The sequence below is a fragment of the Erithacus rubecula genome (assembly GCF_903797595.1).
Source record: "Erithacus rubecula genome assembly, chromosome: 14".
NCBI classification, from domain to species: Eukaryota; Metazoa; Chordata; class Aves; order Passeriformes; family Muscicapidae; genus Erithacus; species Erithacus rubecula.
In genome coordinates, this window is record NC_136666.1 from 3,296,468 (window position 1) to 3,318,804 (window position 22,337).

Below are 22,337 nucleotides of genomic sequence, written 5' to 3' on the forward strand. Positions count from 1 at the left end.
ACGTTGGTCCTGTGTCCCTCAGCCAGGGACTCCTGACACCAGCTGCCACCCTCTGGACACATCATCCTGCCACAGAACTGCAGCCTCAGCAGTTTGAGAGCTAAACCTTGCTTTACAATCCTTTGTGTTTTACCCTTTCTTTTGTTAAATTAATTCAGTGACAAGAACTCAACTGCATTTGCACACTCAGAATTTTGGAGAAGGTCTGAAAGGGAGAGGACTTGGAGAGCAGCAGCAGCACTCCCAGCAAGTGCTTATGAGGAGGTGTTGATTAGCAGCTTTCAGACAAGCTCAACTCAGCCCTTTGTGTGAGCCCAAGTCTAAAACTCATTTATGCACAAAAGCTGTTCAGTCTCAAGGCAAAGCAGGGACAGACTCAGGCTCCACATGAGCTGCAAAGGCAGAAATGCCTCAGGAAGGTGCTCTACAGCAATAGCAGCTCTCAAAGACTCTGTTCTCTCAGTGCTGCCTGGGTTTGACTTCTGACACAACACCCCACCCTTAACTCATGAATTACAGAGAACTTTTATCCACATTCTCCTCTCAAGGGCTTTAACACTGGGGGTAAGAGATACAGATTTTATTACCATTTTTATTAAGAAGCTATGATTACTCAGAGCCACAGGCCCAAGTTTGTAGGCTCTTTCAGTGCCATTACAGGTGATGTTTGTTTGCTTCATCTTACATAGGGAACAAAGCACCTCTTAACATCAAAACCAAAATTCACCTCCAGAGATGGGAGAGGCCTGAAAAACCCAATGAGAGACATATGCAAGAAACTGCAAACAGTCATAAACACCCCAGTGGATTTTGTCCTTGCTTTTTCTGACTGTTTTTGCTTTATACAAACTGCCTGTGTGGCTTCAGTGATCATTTGCAATGATTCCTGTTGCTCTGGAATCCTGGAGCAGTCATGGAGAAGAGCTGATAAACTGCAGCACTGCTGCCTTGCACCTGTTCCCTGGGCTCTTTCTGACAACATCTCCACCAGCAGGATCACAAGCCTGAATGAGAAGCTCAGAAAAAACCAGCTGCTGCACATGGTGACAAGGGGGTTTTTTATTTCAGACCCCAGGGCAGTCTGTAGCTTTCAGGTGAGCTGTGAGATGTGGTCAGTTCACAGGACACCTGAAACCCTTTACTACTGCATCCTGCTAAATCATCCCTGTCAAAGAGCTGAGGGTATTTCCTATCTCAATCCTTCTGTTACCTAGAGCCACAATGCACAAAATAATCCTTTGCCATCTTCTACCCCAAACACTTTGCAGAGTTCAGGCAGATTATTTCAGTGTGATTTACAAAAACACAGAAATATTGAATGATCAACAGCTCAAGAGAGATTATTCTCCAAAAACAGGTGAGAAGAGCAGCTGCTACTGCTCTGTGAAGAGAGAATAAGTTAGATGGTGGCTCTAGGAGTAGGTGTTTAACAGCAAAGCCCAGGTGTCCCCCAAAACCTGGGCAAGGGGGCTGCTCTCTTTAGGGCAATAACAAAAAACGTGGCAAGAGGTAAAATCTTTATTCCAGTTCTGAATTGGAAAAAAACCATCATGGCAACAACTCACCATTGGACTCAGTAAGCACAAGGAAGGGGGCACTGGCCCGGCCAGACTGAGGACATGATCCCAGAGGCACTTGGAGAGGAAGCTCAGCTTCAAAGTACAAGCACTAAACATTTTGGCTCAATTTTTTAATATAAAAATTCACTAAAAAGGCTAAAATGTGACAAACCATTGGAAATACTGTGACAAACATTCACCCTTACGCAGTAAAAATCAAAACAAACCCAAACTGTCAAGAAGCTTTGAAATGCATGCTTTCTTCTTTCTCCTGGCACATCAGACCATCAGCTACTTCAAATGTTCATCTAGAAAATCCATGGCACCTTGTAGCTCAGTGCAAGGGATTACTCTCGATGGACCAGCACAAACAAACCCAGTAAAAAGAGGACTGCATACTGGAAAAGAGAGCAGAGGAGACACAGGAGTGCACACTGGTATCTACAGCAGCAAACGTGCAGGACACAGGGTTCTGCTGTGTTTTTGTGAAGGAATCATAGCTGGGGAGGGAAAAGCAGGCAGGAAATAGAAGAGCTCTTACCTTAAATTTTGGATAATCGTTCATTAAGATGGTCACGATTCCTATATAGGGCACAAATCTGCAAGAATAAAGGTCATATAAAGAATAAAGGACAAATCTGGTGACAATTCTGATCAACTCTGAGCCTTACTTCTGTGTGCATCCAGTATCAACATCCAGGATGCAGCTCTCAACTTGATGCCTTTGCTTAAGCCAAACTAAGAACTGAACTCTCCACACTCTCAGGCAGGTTACAAAGCCCAGCAGGGACAGCTCAACACAAGGGGGGATTTACCAGATGGCTTTTGGGGACAGCAGTGTGAAAAGCCCCATCATTTTCAACTGCACTTACCCTCTTGCTCGCCCTACAACATCCTTCTTCTCCAGCCAGTGCTGCCCCTGTTTGTAGAGCCCTCTGTCATCCACAGCATTGTTATCTCCCTTTGTCAAAAATTTGATGTCTCCATTTTGCCTGGTAAAGACAAGACAGCCAGGTAAGGCAGGACAGAAACTGGTTAAAAACTATTCTACAAGCATGGAGAGACCAACACAAGGGTTCTAGAAGCAACCATGTCCTACAATTCAAGAAAGACAGAAGAGGGAAACTCTGTCAAACGCAGCAGAAAGCAGATGGTTTGGAAAAAACTGTCAGAGGAAGAATGAATTCTGGCCCCAGCCAAGCTTTCCAGCAGTTTCAGAACAGAACCAGCAGGACAAGCCATTTCTAGTGCAGATGCAGCTAATGCCTCTTGGCTTTTGACCCATCTTGTGTTGATGCTTCTCTTGCTTCACACAAATGTTGGATTCTGGTCTCCCTGCTACCACACAAAAGGAGAGGTTGGGATTGAAGCACACAGCTCTACTCAGCAGTAGGCAGAAGCAAGCTGAAATTTAGAAGTGATTAGGAAAGTGGGACAGAAAAAAAACCAAATAATACCATGATGACACTGCATGAACTCACGATGTGCCTACATCTGGAATGCTCTGGGCAGTGCTGAGCCCCCCAGACCCTTTTCTGCAATGGAGAGAAGAAGTGGCAAAGGTTGAAAAATGGTTAACAAGGTCTGAAACCACTTCCATACAAGAAACTACAGACCAGCCTGGAAAAGACAGAACTGATGGGAGATATGACACAGTCTACCACAAATGCCAGCAACAACCAAATAGCTTTTCACTGTCTCTTCCAATGCAAGAGCCTGAGGGTACCAAAGGAGCTCAAAAGTAATGGGTTAAAACAGGGAGAGAAGGTGGTATGCAGAAATAGCCATAGCACAAACTAAACCATGTCTCTCTGCAAGGCATTTTGGTTTGCAAAAGATTATATTGACTCAAAAATTGACCTGATACTCCACATAAAAGAGGAAATCAGGCTATTCATAAAGAACTAGGACTTTGTGCTTGAGACTGTAACCTGCAGAAAGCAGGGAAATTATCACTACATACTCTGTCTTTAAATAATCCTGAGATGAATTAGCTTGCAAGAAATGGGATCACAGAGCAGATGAATCTTTCCTTTGACCAGGGAAAAGCTTTATAAATTGTTTCTCAGCCATTCCTGTTCAGATGCTGGACAGCAGCCCAGAAAGTGGCACTACTCAGGGATATGTCACTGTCACTTTCCAGTGGCACCTGTGGGCAGGTGCTGAGCAGGAGCATCCTTGAATCTCACCTCTCACAGAAATGACTGATGGAATGCAGGAAAGGAAAGCAGGCAGTTCTTTAGAGCTCAGGCTGTTTTCATCATGCCTGAACACCCATAGGTTCTTTAACAGGAGAAGCTTAGAAAGGAAAAAAACCCACAGCTTTCTCCAAAGCACATCTGGCTTGTTGTGTGGGAACAACACTCTGGGAGCTTAGAGACACGGTCTGGGAAAAGATAAAGATCCCAAAAGGTGCAGATAATGTTGTTTAGGTCTGAAGAGTGACAGTGTAGGAGTGCAGCACCTTACTGAGCAGAGCCAAGGCTCTGTCACGACACAGTGTGAGGAGCCCACTGTGCACTCCTCTGCTGTCTGAAGTGAGTGAACACTGGTCTGGCTGCCCTGCTCCAAAACCACTAAGTAAATTTTGACTGTACACTCTGTGTTAGTAATAAAGGACAAATTCAATTTTGGGCTGAAACAAGAAGAAAAGGCCAGCAAGTAACAGACATTTTCTCACTGACACAATATTGATGTGAAACTGGGCCCTGAGGTGCCCCAAAATCATAGGGAACACTGTTTTTGTTTTCCTGCATTTTGACACTCCTTCAGCTTCTGCAGAAACTTTTCACTTCCAAACTGGCACTACAAAATTATTCTTTAAGTAGTGAAAGAAGCAACTGACAGCCAAATCCTGTCTTCAGTTCCCAGGTTTAGGTTGCAGTATGGGTTTTTCAGTTTATCTCTCCTAATAAAAAAGATTAGGTTTGTGTTTGGTTGTTTCAGTTAAATGAAACCTAAAATTCTGCAGAATGGTTTCACCTTCCCAGGATTGGGACTGTGGTCCTGTTACATTTAAACAAAAAATAGTGCTGGATACCCTAATATCAAGGCAAAAAAGTAAAGTTGGGAAACATCTGGAGAGAAAATACTGCACAGAACAGGGGAGGAAGAAAACTGCATTTCACTTGAAAGAGTTCCCACAACACCACAAAAAATGCTCATGCAACATTAGGTGTCAAATTCAGTCCATAAACTGACCTTATTTTTAAATCACTGGTATCAAAGAACTGACATTGTTCAAAGTTCTAGGTACAGAATAAATTTGAACAGCAAACAATGCGCTTTGCTTACTGTGTGAAGCATTGTTTTGTTACCTCAGAGCCAGGATTCCAGCTCTGTATTTATGTGCACAAGGCTGGTGATCCTTGAGTAGGACTGGATAACTGGTCTGGATATTCCAACAGCTTTGGGAAAGGGACTCTCTCCATCCCCTCCAGATCTCAACCAGAGGAACCCTCAGATGTCACCTGGTGCAGCTCCAGCTCACACCAGAAACATTTACTCAGCAGAAACAGATGCTGGGACCCCAACCAGCTGCTGCCTCTCAGAGATGCCTTGAAGAATCAATGATTCAGTTCAAGACTCAAGTTTTCACTCCAACAACTCACATGGTTGGCTTGGAGAGGCCACAGCTCCATCCAGCAAAACAGGAAAGCTCATGACTGCAGTGGAAACCTTGGCTGAAAAACTAAGCCCTGTTCAGCCACAAAACCAATGCCTGTTCCATTCCTTCAGACACACAACCTCCCCAGTGCTGAGAGTGAACAGCACACAAAGACTCTGAGGATAACAACACAACTTTCTAGAGAGACACAAGGCCCTGAGTCTGCATGACAGCAAAGACCAGGACCATAGAGACAGGCTCTAAAATAACACATGCTACACACAAAGTATCTTTCTGCCACAGCTGTGCCCCACTAACAAGAATCACTTCACACACAAATGAAGCCATGCTAGAGCAGACAGCACAGCAGCTCAGGACAGAGAGGATGGCACAGGAGACTGTAAGTGGTGTCAACCTTCCAGTGCCTAAAGGGGCTCCAAGAGAGATGGAGAGGGACTTCAAACAGGGCTCTAAACAGGACAGGGGCAAGGGTTAGATGGGATATAAGGATTAAATTTTTCCCTGTGAGGGTGGTGGGGCCCTGGCACAGGCTGCCTAGAGAAGCTGTGGCTGCCCCTGAATCCCTGGCAGTGTCCAAGGCCAGGCTGGACAGGGCTTGGAGCAACCTGGGATAGTGGCAGGTGTCCCTGCCCATGGCAGGGGTGGAATGACCCCACCCTTAAGGTCCCTTCCAACCCTAACAATTCCATGATTCTACAGTCCAGGGCACTGGCACAGACTCTCAGCTTGTGCCTTCTGCTGGATGACCTTTACAAGTAAACCAAGTAGGACAGATTTTGTCTGTCTGAAACTTCTGTGTTACTTCCTACACCACCTGGATATTCATGATTGACATCCCACCCACTTATTTACCCAAGCAGATGAAGAACATCAATTAGGGAAAATCAGCAGTAGAACCCCCAGATTGTTAACATACTTCTCATGGATTTTCAGGACACGATGGACTATAGGAATTTCCCTTCCTTCTATCCTAAAGACAACAATTTCTCCCACTCTGATTGGATCTTCAATTCGGTTTGTGAGGAACAGGAGATCTCCTCTGTGGAAAGCAGGCTCCATACTCCCACTGAAAAAGAGGAGAGAAACAACTGAACAGTATTTAAACAGTTTAACAAAAATCTCACAAGAACCTCATGAGAAAGAGAAGCTGTGGATACCCCATTCCTGGAGTGATCAAGACCAGGCTGAAACCTTGAGGAAGAGCTGCTGAGAAAGCCACCTTAGACACTGGGCAACTGTGTAACCTCTATTGCAATCAGGTTTTCAATCATCATATTACCAGTAGTTTGGCTATGTTAGGAAAAGAGCAGTGTCAGTACCTGGGGTTACAAGCACATCCAAAGGGAAAAGCATTTTTAAGAAGCAAAAAGCTGATGACAAACACTATATTTTGATTTCTGAGCTCACCATTGGCAGGGCAATGATGGCAGGTTTGTAATGATGGGAAGCTTTTTTTTTTAAATTTATTTTTTAGAGATAGACAGACAGATACTCCTCAGGAACAAAGCACTGGGAGCATCAGGCTCTTGCATTCCCATCTGAAACAGACAAAGGGACTTGACAAAAATTTGTTACTGTGATTCATTACCACGACTCAATTTTTCTTCTGTCTTGTAAATGTCAATTGTTACCAACTACTCATCCTTCCTAATTCCACATAAATAATGCAAAACAGAACAATGAACTTTAAGTACTGCGTGCATTTGTGTTTTGCATTTTATCTTCACAGAGCACAGCAGATGCAGTTCAGAACAGCAGGTCACATCACTGTGACCTGTCTTTGTCACTGGGAGGAGCAGTGGGAAACATCTGTCCTGCACTTCACATCAGGAGGGAGTTCTGGTAAGCAGCACTTGGTCATGGCATTACAGCATTGCTGCATCATGAACACTGACACAGAAACACAAAGAAAAGGCCAGTGTGGCCACAGAGCAGGTGAAATATCCATGCCAGAATCCAATGGCAGCCCAGGGAATTTGTCCCAGGAAGCAGAAAGGTGAGAATAACATTGGTGGTACCCACTGCAGGATGCTGCTGCAAGGACAATGTGTGACACCCAAAACATACAGTCCCTTAAGCTCAGGACCACCTCTGTAACATTGACCAAATCATCACAGATGGGTTAGAAGAGACCTTCAAGATCATCCCATTCCACCCCCTGCCCCATGGGCAGGGATACCTTCCACTATCCCAGGTTGCTCCAAGCCCTGTTCAGCCTGGCCTGGAACACTTCCAGGAACGGGACAGCCACAGCCTCTTGTGCAGTCTGTGCCAAACGGGACACCCCATTGTCCCGTCACTCCCTGCCCGGGTAAAAAGTCCCTCTGCCTCTTTTTTACCAGCCCTTTACTAGCCGGCCGGCAGAGCGAGGTTGGATGCTCTTATTACCCACTCCCTCTCCCCTGGCTATTGCTGAGCCTGGATTCTTAAGGAGCTTCTGGCCCGCCGGGGCTGCGGCAGGAGCCTCTGTCTGAGCCAGCCCGGCGAAACCACCCGGGAGTTCAAGCCCCGCACCCCGGGACTGACCTCAGCACCACCACGATGGGGCTCTCGCTGCCCGTCACCACCATGAGCCCTTTCCAGATCATGAGGGCCGAGGACACGATCATGCCGAAGTTCAACACCTGGTAGTACAGCTGGGGAAGAAGGGGGTGGGTGAGGCCCCGCCAGCAGCGCACGGCGGGGCGGACCGGCCCTGTCCGCCCGCTCGGCTCTCCCCCCCGGCCCCCGGCCCCTCCGGCACCTGCCGCTTGTTCATGCGCCGCACATCGTCCAGAAAGTCCAGCGACAGCATCCTCGCCGCCGCCACCGCCCGCGCGGCCCCGCTTCCGCTTCCGCCTGCGTCACCGCCGCTTCCGCCCCGCGCGCGCAGCCGGGGGGACCCCGCAGCGGGAACGGAGCCGCGGCTCATCTGCGGCGGGAGCGCCCGCGCAGCCGGCACCGCATCCAACACAGCAGCCCTCCAGCCGACACCCCACCGTCCTCAAAACACCCCGCATCCAACACAACAGCCCTCCAGCCGACACCCCACCATCCTCAAAACACCCCGCATCCAACACAGCAGCCCTCCAGCCGACACCCCACCGTCCTCAAAACACCCCGCATCCAACACAGCAGCCCTCCAGCCGACACCCCACCGTCCTCAAAACACCCCGCATCCAACACAACAGCCCTCCAGCCGACACCCCACAGTCCACACAACGCCCATCCAACTGCAACACCGCCTCCAATCAAAAGCGATCCAACCAATTCCCAGTTCCATCCGTGCCTCTTCCAACCAGTCCCATCCAGCCCATTCGGCCAACACCCATTGAACCAAACTCCTATTCAACACCCGTTACACTTCACACCTCATTCAGCCAACGTCTCATCTAATTTACACCCCATATGACACCCCACCCAACCAACCCCAACACACTACACCCAGTCAACACCCCTCATCCAACCAACACACCATCCAACATCCACACAGCTCCAGTGCACTATATCCAAGCATTTCGAGACCAGATGGTGAGGAGCCCAAGCAAGGAGATAAATAGTTCTTAAATTATTTAAACATTGTCAGAGTAAACAATAACAAGCGAGTTCTGGCTCAACAGAATGAAAAAAATAATAGTATAGAAGGTAATTGTATTACACAAAGCATGGGTGTGACAAGGGATGAGGGAGAAAAGAGAGTCAATGTGACTACATGGAAAAGAAACATCTCCTAAGGGACAGGCAATGCCGAGGCACAGCAGCAGTTGTGGAGCTGCTGATGGAGTGCCAGCCCCTGCTGCACTGCAGGATGGTGGCTCCCACTAGTTCCAACACCTCTGTGAGCTGTGCTCTGCTCCTCTCCCCTCAAAATGAGCTGTCAGGGAGCCCTGGCACTGGGGATGCATCAGGAGCTCTGGAATAGTTTTGTTCTAGTTGATGCCGCTGATGGGATGGGGGATGTCATCCCCTTCTGGTGATGGCACCAATCTGAGCTCCCTGCTGGGATGAACCACTGGCAGCAGCCAGCTCAGGATGGCTCCAGCAGCACAACTCCACAAATGGCCAACATGTTCCCAAGGGAACCAGGCCCTCCTAAACACTGTACTCACCAGGGAGGATTAGGGCTACAAAATCCTCTTTCAAGGACGATTCAGGTCCAAGACATTTCATTAAACTGCATTTTGAAAAAGAATGTTGTTATTTGGGCAACTAAAGAATAATCAGCACAACTTACAGCTCAAACCCATCCCGTGTAACACGGATCCCAGATCGGCCAACATGGTGCTGACAAACGTGGTTGGCTGAGCCAGTGTTATGAGTCAAAATGAGTAACACAAAGGCAGGATGGGGAGAGAAAAGAAGCCATAAATAGAAGAAAGGGAGATTGGGAAGGCAAGGCTGGGGCTCTGGGCAGAGGCTGAGGTGGTGCACACTCAAAGGAGGAGAGCTTGTCTGAAGGAAACTGCAGCTGAAAAGTGCTCCTGGATCCTCAGGAGTTGGCCAAGCCCCACTGAGGATTCTGGCTCTACTTTCCCTTTTCACCTCTCTGGGCTGGCAGGGAGTTAGTGCTTAGGATGCAATGGCAGGGTTGGTTGGTTTTTTTTTCTGTTTTAAATTTCCCTTACAAATAGGAGTTAACGGAAAGCAACATCCATCCCAAGAAATCAACAGAATGTTTCAAAGATTTGCCCCATCCCCACCCTGGATTTTGAATAGAAACCCTCCAACAAAAAAACCCCAATCAACCAAAAGGGCTTTTTTTGCTTTTAAGTCTTAAGAGACTGAATGATTGTTCTGTGAGGTGCTGTTGGGGCCTTCTGCGCCACACGTCTGACTGTGCTCACAAAGAGCTGAGTCACTTTTGCACTCTTTGCATTTGTTGTCCTCTTCCACTGTAGTGTACAACTCGCCATTGTAGTCCTCATGTCCATTCTTACCCATCTCTGTTTGCAACTTCTGCCTTTCACCTTCCTCCTCCTCTTCCTCCTCTTCCTCCTCCTCCTCATCTTTGACTTTATGAACAATGAAGAGGTGTCTGTTGAGAGAGATGTGAGAGGTGTAGCACAGGCCACAGAAGGAGCACTGGAAGGTGGAGCTGTCGGTCTTGTGCCGGGGTATGTGTTCCTGGAACTCAGTCTGGCTGTCCGTCGCAAAGCTGCACTTTGCACATTTCCAAGGGGCTTTCAGTTTTTTGGCTGGTGGAGCATCCAAACCTGCAGTGCTCTCTGCCTGACCCAGCTCATCTGCTGCCATCCTCTTTGGAGATTTTGCCTTAAAAAATAGGATTAAAAAGTTACTTTATAATTTGAACCGATGGAAGAGTAAGTGCTAAAATCCACATGCGTCTGGAGATGCCTGAGGGTGAAGTGGTGCCTAGGGATTCCCGGGGCATCCCCCTCCCTACCCAAACCAAATGCCTCACCCAGCAGGATTTCAACTGCTGCCCTGTGATGTGAGGGGGGAATGCTAGGACAGGCTGGCATGATGGGGAAATAGTTTAGAATCAAGGAATCATGAGATGATTTGGGTTGGAAGGGACTTTAAAGCTCATCCAATTCCACCTCCTGCCATGGGCAGGGACACCTCCCACTATCCCAGGTTGCTCCAAGTCCTGTCCAGCCTGGCCTTGGACACTTCCAGAGATGGGCAGCCATGACCTCTCTGGGCAAAAATTTGGTTTGGTGTAGAAACAACTTATACTTTGGTGTGGGAAGGAGGAGCCCACAGAAGAGGGTCAGTTGAGGGACACAGGGGTAGTTATCAGCCCATACATTGCTTCTCAGATTTAACTCTGAACATTCTCCTCTCCACTCAGATTTTGTCTTAGTGGCATTTCTCAGTAACTTATCCCCTCTGTCTTAGAATCCTGCAGCTTCTTCTCCAGTGAGGATAACTCGCTTAAATATGTCCCTGCAGTGATATGCAAAATGTGTATTTTTAAAATAAATGGAGCAAAGAAGCCCAAGCAGACAATCCTCCACTCCAAACCAATCCAAAATAAAATCAATAGAACAGTTACATTTGCTATACAAAACTGCACACTCCTACTTAAGAAAAATGCAGTTCTAGCAAGTATTTATAAACAGAAAATAAATCTTTTATAACTGGCAAAAAAAAAGGGAGAAAGAAGAAAAATGTGCCATGAGTGGGGTACCAGGGGAAAACAAGGGTAGTAACAAATTTAAATTATAAAATAGACTGAATAAATGCCAGTAAACATGGCAAGAAAATCTTGAGAAATGCAAGATGCAAATTCACGGTGTCCTGGTGCTGGTACAGCTCAGCTGTGCTTGCACTGCTGACCCTGACCCTACCAGAGGGAACCAGGCTGGATGGAATTGAGTGAGGGAAGGAAATCTACCCTATGGATGGGAGGATTTGACTGGCACAAGACCACAGCTTGATGAAACACCCCAAATTAACAGCTACTCGCCAAGCACATTTAATTGCACATTTAATTTTCCATGAAAATAGACATCAGTTACTTCTGCTCTGTCTCCCTCTGGAGCTTTTGCTTTGGCCATCTGGGATAAGTCTGGGTTTTTGATGCCATGCATGAGGCTGATGTGGTTCTCCAGCATGAATGGTTGAGGAAATGTCTGATTTTCATCTGTACAGTACCTTGGAAATAAAAAAAAGGAAGACAATTTATTAGAGGATATGCTCTTTGTATTGTGTCAAATAGGTGGCATTGGAGACAGACTGGTGAGTAATTTACCATTAAATTACCAAAATACACAACAAAGCATCATTTTAATAGTAGTACATTACCCTGAGAGAAATCTAGAACAGTTTGGAGTTTGTCACAGTGCTCATGAATGAGAGTAAGGCATGTCTTCTTAACACTGCTAAATAAATATAAGGACTAGTGGGGATCAGGCATCCTGTGACAAGTGCCAAAGAGGGTAAATTATCAGGATGGAAAACATATGGGAGAACAACAAAAACGGACTCTGAGATGAGAGAACTACACAGAGAGAGCTGATGACTCGTGCGACACCCAGGAGACCTGCAGCACTCCCAAGTACCAGGGAGAGCCAGCATTACATCCACCAGACTGTACCACAGCACAGTGCTAACAGTTAAAATTCTCATCAAACTGCTGAAATTCCAACTTTGATACCAACAATCTAGCAGTCACTTACAGGTAACTCTTCGTGTTTGAACCTGGCAGGACTCCAGAGCTGCTACAGAGCTGCCTGACATCTCAAAAAAGAGCTGTGAGGGGAATGTGTCATCTGTACCTTTGCTCCTGGATCACTGAGATCTCCTGGACTAAGTGCCAGGCCTTGCAGACATAAACCAGCCCCCAGAAGTGCACAGGGGGCTCTGTTAGCAGTTAAGAAATTGAGAAAGCCAAGATTGAGTATCCGTGCTGTTCTGGTGCTTGCCAGCACAACATGGTGAAGGTCCATCAGCTACACATGGACCTGAGCAAGGGAAAGTGACACCAGAGTCCCCTGAAATGCCCTAATTCTATCTGAGACAGAGGCAGCAGAGAGGAGCTGAAGTGTCTCTGGGTATCAAAAATATCTTCTAAAAAGACAGAAGATTCCTACTAATCTTCCAGTAACTAGAGGGAAATTAAACAACAGTCAGTAATGATGTGAAAATGCAGACATGCTCACTGAATACTTCTGGGTTTTAACAGGAATTGCTCAGAGGATAAATCAATATTTAATGATGATGGAATTTTTCTTTTTTATGGAAGAAAGCTGAGAGATTATTAAGTGGTATTTATAAAAAATAAATGCTGCAAATCAAGTGTTTCAGACACTTGGTACTTAAGACTTGGAAAAGAAGAGTAAGATCTTATAACAATAACCAAGTGAATTATGAAAGAAAATACACAATACATCCCAGTATGTTGCAATTTGCCCTCATTTAGAATTATTTTCATGCAAGCAGGGAAAAGATGCTTGCCTAACCTGAATTACTCCAGGGACAAGCATGGCTGGAGGGTGTTCAAGTATGTCCTCCATCACTGATTTCTCCCTACAAATTTATCCAAAGCCAGAGACCTATGCAGGGCAGAGGGAGAAATGGGAAATCACAGCTGGGAATGTTAGAAGCCAGAGGAAAATCACCTACAAGCAAGCAGGGGAAGAGTCACAAAAATGGTCAGTAATCAGATCCATGACAGATTTTATTCATGTTTCAAATGGAAACCCAGGAGAAGAGGGTGACATGAAGCTGAGGCATCAAAACCCCTGAAGAGAGTAAGAGGTGAGAGTGATACAAAATTCCAAACAGGAAGAAGGAAAAGAGACATCAGAACCAGAAGAGATGAGGAGCAGTGGACATGTGATGCCTTACAGAGTGCTGAAAAGAGTCAAGGAGGAATTCAGAGACTGGAGGGTAAGATTTTTAGTGCAGTGCTCTACAAGCTAAGAGGGATCAAATGGAAGACAGGACAAGAGTCCTCAGATCCAAACAAAGAGCAGCTCCTGAAGATGCTGGGACAGTATTTCAAGGAAGAGGTTTCATCTGCAGGGGGCTGTGATTTCAGTGATTCTGCCACTACAGTGACTGAAAAGAGCATAACCACTATCCAATTAAGACTTCATCAACAGATTTTGAGAAAGAACAAGATGGAGAATTAAATACAACCACAATTTCCTTGGATTGCTAGCTGTGTTTTCGTTGCTGGCATAATCATTGCTCCTTGGGTGAACCACTGGATCCACAGCTGTGTGTTCTGAAAAGTAACAAGGTAATACACAGCAGGCTGGAATATCCTAGACTGTCAGGAATTTCTACACAAATCCTTCTTCCCAGTAACATCTTATATTCATTTTGATCCTGAAACATTCCACTTTAAAAACAACTGATCCAGAGAGAACAGATTTACAAAAATCAGGTGAGCATAACACCCAAGACCATCACCCACAAACTTAAAGCTGAATGAAACACAATAGAAGCCAATATTTCATTTCCTCCAGAGGTTCCAAGTCAGAAGAGTTACAACAAATGGAAAGTTTAGAAGTCTTAGATGAAAAAATGTCTCAGGAATGTATTCAAAGTGGAAATGCCTATGCTGTATCCATTTACTAAAAGCTGTTGTGGCTCACTACAGTCCAAAGAAATACAGTACTTGAGGAATGTACTTGTACTCTTCAGATGAGGTTTTAGCGACTTGAGTGCAGTGAAGTGACAACACACATCAGAAATGCTTGCATTAAACCAAAATTTTAGATAAACTGGAAAAACTCCCCAACCTACATCACTGCAAACTTCTTTTCCAACCCAAGTGTGCTTTAATCCTGTTTCAAAAGGATGTCTGTGAATGAGACAGGAAGGCATTATGCACAGTCACTCAGCATACAACTTTTCCTGCAGCAGTTACAGAGGTAGATTCATAAGCACTGGGCTTTGTCCTGAACCGAGATTGTATCCACAGTTAAATATGTTGAGCAATGATTTTTATTCACCACTATTTCCACAACTTGTCTGAAGTCTCCAGATCCGTTTTCCAACTCTGAGGTGTGACTTCCCAAACAATTCCAGCAAGATAAATTCTCTATTGCCCTGCAGCCTGTGCAGTCAGTTCTGCCCTTCTAAAGCAGTGGCAAGATCTGGTTCATTTATTAGGATTTTACATACCTTTTCCACCCAAGGAGAAGGCACAAGAGTGACGCATGACCACACCAACCAGAAAGCAGTGAAAGACTGGCCCAAGATTTTACTGGCTGCTTCACAATGATGCAAAACATAAATCTCATTTATCACCTGCAGATCTCAAATCACACCTTCCCTTACATTTCCAAAAGACATTCACTGTGTGGTCAAAAGCAAGGTCTTATTTTAACCACTAAATCTCTCGCGTTTAACACATTCTTCTCCTCACTTTCCTTACAGTCTGGAGTAGACAGGAGCAGCAGACACGAGTTATCCCAGCTCTCAGACTGGAGGGGCTGGAGTGGTGCTGCACAGCAGTTTGCCCAGTGCAGCAGGGTACATACCAGCAGGTGTAGACTTTCTTTGCTGTGTCGTGGTTGTTGCGGATGTGTCTGCGCAGGCTGTTGGAGGCGTTGAACGAGCGCTCGCACTGCCGGCACGGGTACCTCTTCATGGACTGCCAGGGAACACAGACAGCTGTGAGCAGCACCCACGTGCAAGGCAGGACTGGGCTCTAATCCCATGCTCTTCACATGGATGTTACCTCTCAGATGCTTTACTGATGTTTTTTATTATGTATGTGCTTCTCCTGCGGGTTCATTTCATGCAGAATTCACTCAGTGGAAGGTCCTTTCAGCCCCAGAAGGCAGCAGGACCCCAGTTAAGTACAAGTTCACTTACCCTTCTCACTTCTCATAATTCAGCACAGGGCAAGATGCTAAAAAGCATCACACAGGCCCTTCTGTAATCCATATATGATATCCACATCCCCCTAAGAAAGTCTGTCCTGTAACCAGCCTCCTCCAAAATTTTTCTACAGCCCTTTATATAACCTGCATGCACATTCCAGTTAAAATTTTCTTAGACTTGTTTAATCAATACATATATGTGTTAAACTGAAATATTTGGCCAATTTCCTACTTCTGTGACATTCAAATGGGAAAAATCCAGCACTCAGCCTACCCTCACCTTTTTCTCTTGAAGTGAGGACATCATCAAGTGGGACAACCCATCCCACCTCAAATCAAGCCAGAATGACTCAAACACCATGATCCAGATACCCATTCATGGCTGGGTGACTCAGGATATCAAACAAGAAATCCTAATGCCAAAGTACAGAGAAATCTGGCTGCACACAGCATCTTGGCCCATGTTCTGCCAGAGACAAGGCTTTAACTTGACAAAAGTAGGTCAAGGCAATGCAAGGCTTGAACTGCATGAAACACACAAAAAATTGAGATTTGCAGTTCTTGTAATGACAGGCCTGCAAAGGGGCCTGGAATGCAGGAGACTTGGTGTTCTTCCCCAGTTTGCTAGCTCAAGTATTTCACCCAAGTCCTTACCCTTCCATGATTTCTCTTCATATGGGACACATAGGTTTCCCGATCAGGGATCCACTGTGAACATTCCTTGCAAGTCCAACCAGTTCTTCTCAATCTGGACTTGGATTCAGGATTATGTCCTTCCACCCTCACCTCTTTCCTTGTCAGAGGAGAGGGGGAAGTCCCATTGGCTACCAAAAGCTCCTTTGGTGAGGTATGAACCTGGTTCCTTGAAGCCTTCTCAGACTTTTGCCGAAAATTTGAGAGCTCTTCAGGATTATGGGGGACTCCATGAACACCCTGTACAACAGTAATAGTGGAAAAGCATGTAACATTTACATGTAATTCATATTTCACACCTTTATTTATAAATAAATACCATTTACTATTGAAACACATAATTTAAATCCCCACTGGCCAAAAATGTGTTGTTGTCTTGCTCCTGTAAGTTTTCCCATTTCTCCTAGAAGCTGCTGCAGTGCTTTCCCCAACAAGAGATCTTCCCAAGAAACATGAAGCTTCTATTTCTGTTTCCTGCATGACAACAGCCACCCCTTGGTGCTGCCTGTTTAGCATTTTGGATGAGCCCTGGGAACTCTAGCTAAACAGGGAAGATGTAATAGAAATCTCAATTGCCATTATTTCAAGAACTTAAACTCTAAAAACACAGAGCTTTGGCAAGCTCTGAATGAAATGTTTGCTGGTATCCTGGGGGTTCCAAAGCTGCTTCATTTTTGCCCAAGGGATGGGAAGAGAAAATGGTGAATTTTTCCAAGTCTATTTCCTTCAATTCCACTCGATCTATTGCTATTTGCATTTTTCATGGTTCAAAACTTGCTCCTGACATATAAGACCAAGCATAAAGCCAGGAACCAGCCTCATAAGGAATATGGCCCTAGACTCTTTGTTACTCAACAAGCCAAAATCCAAAAAACCCCCAGAAAATGATTTTAACATAGAAAATTGAACATAAGGAAAATAATCTAAAAATGAAGAGCTGTGGGAAAGCAAAAGCAAGTAAAACAGATACATACCAAAGAAACCTCAATAAACTCCCCCAGGAACAACAGTTCATCTACACAAAAAGCTAATTTAGAGGTTTAATTGTGCACAGTAATTAATAACGGGTGAAGTTTCAACACATGAAAGCCCCAGGCATTTGGAAGCGTTTCTGTGGGTTAGACACCAAACAAATCTCCACACACAAGGTCCCAGCTGAGAAGTTTGTGTGCTTTGCACCTGTCCCAGCTGATAACCACAGAAGCCATGCCACTGCCAGCTCCTCAAGAACACAGACACATCACCTTTCTGCCATCTAGAAATCTCTGCAGAGTTTCAGTGCCCATTACTCCATTGTTACACCACTGGGGTAAAATGAATGAGGAGCATGGGAAAAGGAAGTGATTCCTCTGCAGAATCAATTGCAGGAAGCAGAGTTAACTCCTGCTCTGAGATGCTCTAAACCTGAGGAAGATGAGGAGGCACGTGGATTTTTTATTTTGCATGTAGGCACACACTAGACAGCACCTCCTAAACTCTTCCTCATGAAGGTGACCTCAGAGGAGATGGGGGAGTGCAATTACCACCCTGCCACAGCCAAAAAGCCTTTGGTTACCTCAGAGGTTAAGAGACAAAGTTTTGTGGTGAAGATCTTGGGGTGCTGATGCAAACTGCTGCAGGCAGTCCCTGGGATGGGATCTGACAATGAACCACAAGGTATCTCAGTTCCAGTGTTTTAGCACTGGGCATGAACACATCTTTGAAGATCCTGCTTGTAGATAGGCAGTTGCCATAAAAACTCAGCTGAGTACCATGGGCTGGCCCCTGAGTAGACATTCATCCAATCTGCAGACATACAACTGGTCAAAGGAGCTGGGCAGCACCAAGACCTCAACCAATGATATGGTCAAGAGTGCAAATTTTGAACCCCCTATAAAAGGCAGGCTCCATGAATAACTGACAGTGATGTCCTTGAACAACTCAGGAGTGTATAGTGTTCTCTCTCTGACCCCTCTCCACCCACTCCTCAGCAAGCACCAGGAAGTAACCAGCACAGTTACACTAGCCTTAATCTCAGCTCTATTTTCCTAGCATACTGCACCAAAATTAGCAATCATCAACTTCACAGGAAGGCTTCAAATTGTAATTCATTACTGCATGCAAAGCACTTCCAGATTTGCAAATTAAAGACATGGGGGAGAGAGCAAAGAAGGAGGTTTGAATGGGTTTTGCTTTCAGGAATGAGCTAACAAATCTTCTGGCTTCCTCAGTGTTAGTATAAACAAAATAAAGATTAAAAAAAAAAGTGCCTTCTTTTTCCACATCAAAGGGAAAGAAGACTGCAAGTTCTTTCTTCAGAATGCCACTGAGAAATCTTCTGAGTGTGATTACACACTAAACATAAAAATATCCTGAGGAAGATAACAGAAAAATGTAGCCCTTTTACATTTATGGGATAATCAGACCTGTAAGGCAGGTCCCTCCAGGGCAATCATTTCTGCCTCCCTCAGTCCCCTCTTGCAGTCTGGTGTGGTTCAGAGCAGCAGGGAATCAGGCTGTTAAATGCCATGTAACCTCCCTCTGAGGCAGCTGCAAAGGGGTCAAAGCTCTCTAGGTGAGCACCCAAAACAGTAGATTCAGCTTTCACTATATAAATTCAGTAACACTGTGGGCAGAGAATAATTGTTCCTGTCTCCCAGCTGAAGAAAAAGCTGCCACACGAATTTAATGACTTTCTCTGAGTTTAAGAGGCTGGGGACTACCCATCCCTGGAAGTGTTCAAGAAGACACTGGACAGCACCCAAAGCAACTTAGGATAGTAGAAGGTGTCCCTGCAGCAGATAGAATGAGATGGGCTTTAAGGTCCCTTCCAACCCAAACCAATCTGTGATTCTATGAAAATAGAAGAGTTAAAAATCAAAGTTGTAAAAACAAGTTTTTGTCATACAGCTAAAATAAATCTAGATGCCTGCCTGCATTAAGACCAATTAACACAAACCACTCCACTGACATTTCCAGATCCTGCAAATCACTGTAGTCTGTATTTTCTGCTAAGATATTCCTCAAGAATCTTCCATTTCTTGAACCACTTGCCTCACACGGTTGATGTAAACTCTCAGCAACTCAAAAAATACAATTGTGCACCAGTAAGGGAGAGAGTTACCTACCTTAACATGCTGCATTAGCTGCTGCTTCTGCATATACACCAGCTGACATTGTGGGCACTTAAACACTCCTACTAACAACTTGCTGGTGTTCTGCTGGAAGTGCTCTTGGAGCAGCTTCTTCTTGTTAAAGACCATCTCACAAGAGCATTTGTAGATCACCCTTAAACAATTAAAGAAAGTAAATTCAGTCTCTGTGCCTCAAGAAGACAATGTAAGAAGTTATCTCAGCAACTCCAGAAAGGGATGGACTTCTGAGGAGAGCTGTGCTCTCCCTGTATTGTCAACACACACCCACGTGGACAACTGAACCAGTAACTCAACTGGGAAGAACATCAAAATGCCTCAGGCACATACCACAGCTTGCTAAAAATAAGTTTACTTCAATGCATATGCATAACACAGTGTGTGTGAGCACAGACAGATGGGAGCAAACACAAAGCATGCCAGTCAGCTACACACTGCTTGCAGTCCCACCTTTCCATAGTTCCTCCCTCAAAGCAGAGATTTTTGGCACTAGCTCAAGCCTTGCAGGGAAATGCTACAGAGTGGAAAAATCAGGAGACTTCTCTCTAGTGATTTTTGGGGCCAACACTGCCTGGGATAACTCTGCTCTTCCCTTTGAATGCCAGATGCAGCAATTGCCCTGGAGCCATCTACCAAAAGTTGCCACTGGGGGTCCTGCTAGACAAAGAGGGGCCAGTTAAGTTCCTTTTATGGATGTTTAGCTCTTGCCTGACCAAAGTCCTCTCCTACCCAAAAGACTGTGGTTGTACCAAGGCATGCTCTGGTTTGGAACAGATCTCTGCTGGCAGACAAAGCAGCAGATCATCTTATACAAGGACAAAAACCAAAAATAGGAAAAAACTGTAAGGGAAAGGGGGAACCCTGGAGCCCCCCAGTGAAGGAGAAGAGATAAAAACACTTACTGAGTAGTCTTGTGAGGCTCTGCTGGGTGCTGGCTGGCCACGTGAGCCATGGTGCTTTCTGCAGACTTGAAGGCCTTCGGGCAAAAAGAACACTTGTGGAAGACTTCACAATGTTTCTCATGGATGTGCACTTTGAGCATGGCCAGGGTCATGAAGACAACTCCACAATGGATGCACCTGGGGAGGCATGACAAAGAGCTGAGTTATAGTCACAGCACCACTTCCATCACACCTGTGGAATGGCACAGATGGAAGGACCAGGCTGTGGTGGGTCCCTGATTTAATCAGTTCAATCTCTTCCATATTAAAGTGGAAGAGTCAAGGAGGAATATGATACAGGAATTATGGGTGCAACTGACAGCTAAATGTTAGCAACAAGCAGACAAGATCTATCTTCAGAGACTAAAACAACCCAAAAAAGAATAAAGATGTGGCTCAATAGAATGCCAGCCCTGTACTTGTGAAAGCCAATTCCAGCACAGGGCACAAGTGAAAGACCAAAGTAAAAGTACCTGATGAGATCTCCCTGGGCAAAAAGCAGCACAAACACCAGTAAGTCCCCAGTACAAAAAAAAAAGAAAGAATATCCAGTTGGAAATCTTCAGCAATTGCAACTCCCCTGAGCTCCAGAAAAATCACAACAGCAAAGACACTGAAAACAGCAACAGAAACACCCATGGAACTGATAAAGCTCATTAAAATCATCAAGATACAGGTGCTGCTTAGAAAGTGCTTGTCTGGAAGGGCTGTCTGGCTGCTCAGGAAAGAGAGAGGGAGAAGCAGAAAGCAATTCTTCTCAGCAGCTGAAAACAAGGCCAAGAGGAGAGCAGGGCTGCCCCTGTTCCCAGCCTGCCTGTCCTCCAGACACACACCTGTGACAGGTCTTGCCCAATAGTCCCACAAGATGGCAACAATCAGCAGCCTTACTTCATTTAACACTCCTCCCCAGATATGCCTGCTGTGCTCTGAGATGCCACACTCCAAATTACAAGGGCATTTGAGGGTGCAGCCACCTGTCCTCACCTGCCTCGAGCACACCAGCTGCAGGGTTTGCCATCCCATAGGTGCACCTCTGCTGATCTGGGACCAGAACAGCCTCTCCCAAGGATACTCCATCAAAATGACACCAGTGGAACTCTGCTTAAGCCTGCACTGCATGTACAGATGTTAGAACAGGGGAGCCCACCCTGGTAATGCAGGGGCCAACCTTGTATTCATGGGATGGGAGAGATGCACAAGGGATAACCTTCTCACCTTTATAAAAAGATTTTTCCTTAATTTCCCTACTTCCCCTGAGGGCTGTGTCTGTCCACAGTGCTGTTCAGGGATGTGTGCTCAGCACTGCTGGCACAGATGGACCCCAGCTATTGTGCACTGGAACAGCTCCAAGCCTGTATCAAAAACAAACAAGCTGCTGGAATATCCTTCCCTCCAAATGCCTCCCAACAGCGTTTAGGAAACAAGCCCAGGCTTTGAAGTTGCACTTCAAAAGATTATTAGGCAGAAGCCAGCCTGAAGGAGCCAAACCCTCTCCCTCACAGCTTTAAGAAAACACAAAATTGCTGTTTTCTTAAATTTTGAGAGGGCAGCAGTAACAGAAGCTGGTGTCACCTTTGGGGAAGCACGAAGACATTCTGCTGGGGTAGTTCTGCCTTGAAGCCTGATTCTCAATCACATGAGACAGGGGGAGAGAGACTTTCTAGTACACTAACACCAGGAACCAGGTTATTATGGAAGAATAAATTCCCCAAGTATAAATGGAAGAACAAATACTAATCCTGGCAGCAAGGAATGGCTGGCACATCCAGGAATATCCAACGGGCTTCCACCACAAATACTCCCTTGAACTAAAAAGAGATGGTTCTGCCTGATGCTTGAAGTACTTGAAGTACTTCATTAAGAATGAGGAATGAAACAAGCACTAACTCAGGGTCAAACAATCACAGGTTAATTTAATTTACAGTAGATGGAAATATAAACAACAGCCACATTGTAATTAAGAATCCCAGTGCCAGAAAGACAAGGTCTGATAAACTAATTAGCTGAACAAAGTAGATGGAGGATGTCAAGGAGCTTGCTGTGTAATTCCAGCAAATTGCAAATCCTGCTATCATCCCCAGCATTGTTGCATCCCCGAG

At 45.5% G+C, this 22,337-nt stretch overlaps 2 protein-coding genes across 4 annotated transcripts in view; both read right to left on the minus strand.

The window, feature by feature from the left end:
• Window positions 1–1,504: 1,504 nt before the first annotated feature.
• SEC11A (SEC11 homolog A, signal peptidase complex subunit) lies at window positions 1,505–8,072 on the minus strand. 2 transcript variants are annotated; one of them, XM_079317774.1, is made up of 6 exons: window positions 7,931–8,072; window positions 7,714–7,823; window positions 6,104–6,253; window positions 2,432–2,551; window positions 2,101–2,158; window positions 1,505–1,957 (listed from the first exon to the last, which is right to left on the minus strand). In XM_079317774.1, the coding sequence occupies exons 1-6, from the start codon at window positions 7,979–7,981 to the stop codon at window positions 1,907–1,909; spliced, it is 540 nt and encodes a 179-aa protein (XP_079173900.1). In that variant the 5' UTR covers window positions 7,982–8,072; the 3' UTR covers window positions 1,505–1,906. The 2 variants fall into 2 exon arrangements, with proteins under 2 accessions (XP_079173900.1, XP_079173901.1); XM_079317775.1 differs by lacking the exon at window positions 6,104–6,253.
• A 640-nt stretch (window positions 8,073–8,712) lies between these two features.
• Window positions 8,713–22,337, minus strand: part of ZNF592 (zinc finger protein 592) — a 34,201-nt gene continuing 20,576 nt past the window's right edge. The window contains exons 4-9 of one of the 2 annotated variants that reach the window (XM_079317915.1): window positions 20,200–20,376; window positions 19,274–19,433; window positions 16,128–16,406; window positions 15,129–15,241; window positions 11,652–11,787; window positions 8,713–10,437 (exon numbers count right to left, since the gene is read on the minus strand). In XM_079317915.1, the coding sequence (XP_079174041.1) occupies window positions 9,940–10,437; window positions 11,652–11,787; window positions 15,129–15,241; window positions 16,128–16,406; window positions 19,274–19,433; window positions 20,200–20,376 (1,363 nt within the window). In that variant the 3' untranslated portion in view covers window positions 8,713–9,939. The remainder of the gene's footprint in view (window positions 10,438–11,651; window positions 11,788–15,128; window positions 15,242–16,127; window positions 16,407–19,273; window positions 19,434–20,199; window positions 20,377–22,337) is intronic. The other variant, XM_079317916.1, reaches the window with a different exon arrangement.

Excerpts from the sequence above, each read along its gene's own strand:
- SEC11A (XM_079317774.1), bottom strand. The coding sequence starts at position 7,981 with ATGCTGTCGCTGGACTTTCTGGACGATGTGCGGCGCATGAACAAGCGG. Across the intron at positions 2,552-6,103 it reads GTCCTGAAAATCCATGAGAA|GCAAAATGGAGACATCAAAT; the intron begins GTATGTTAACAA and ends TGTCTTTACCAG. Across the intron at positions 2,159-2,431 it reads GTTGTAGGGCGAGCAAGAGG|ATTTGTGCCCTATATAGGAA; the intron begins GTAAGTGCAGTT and ends TTATTCTTGCAG.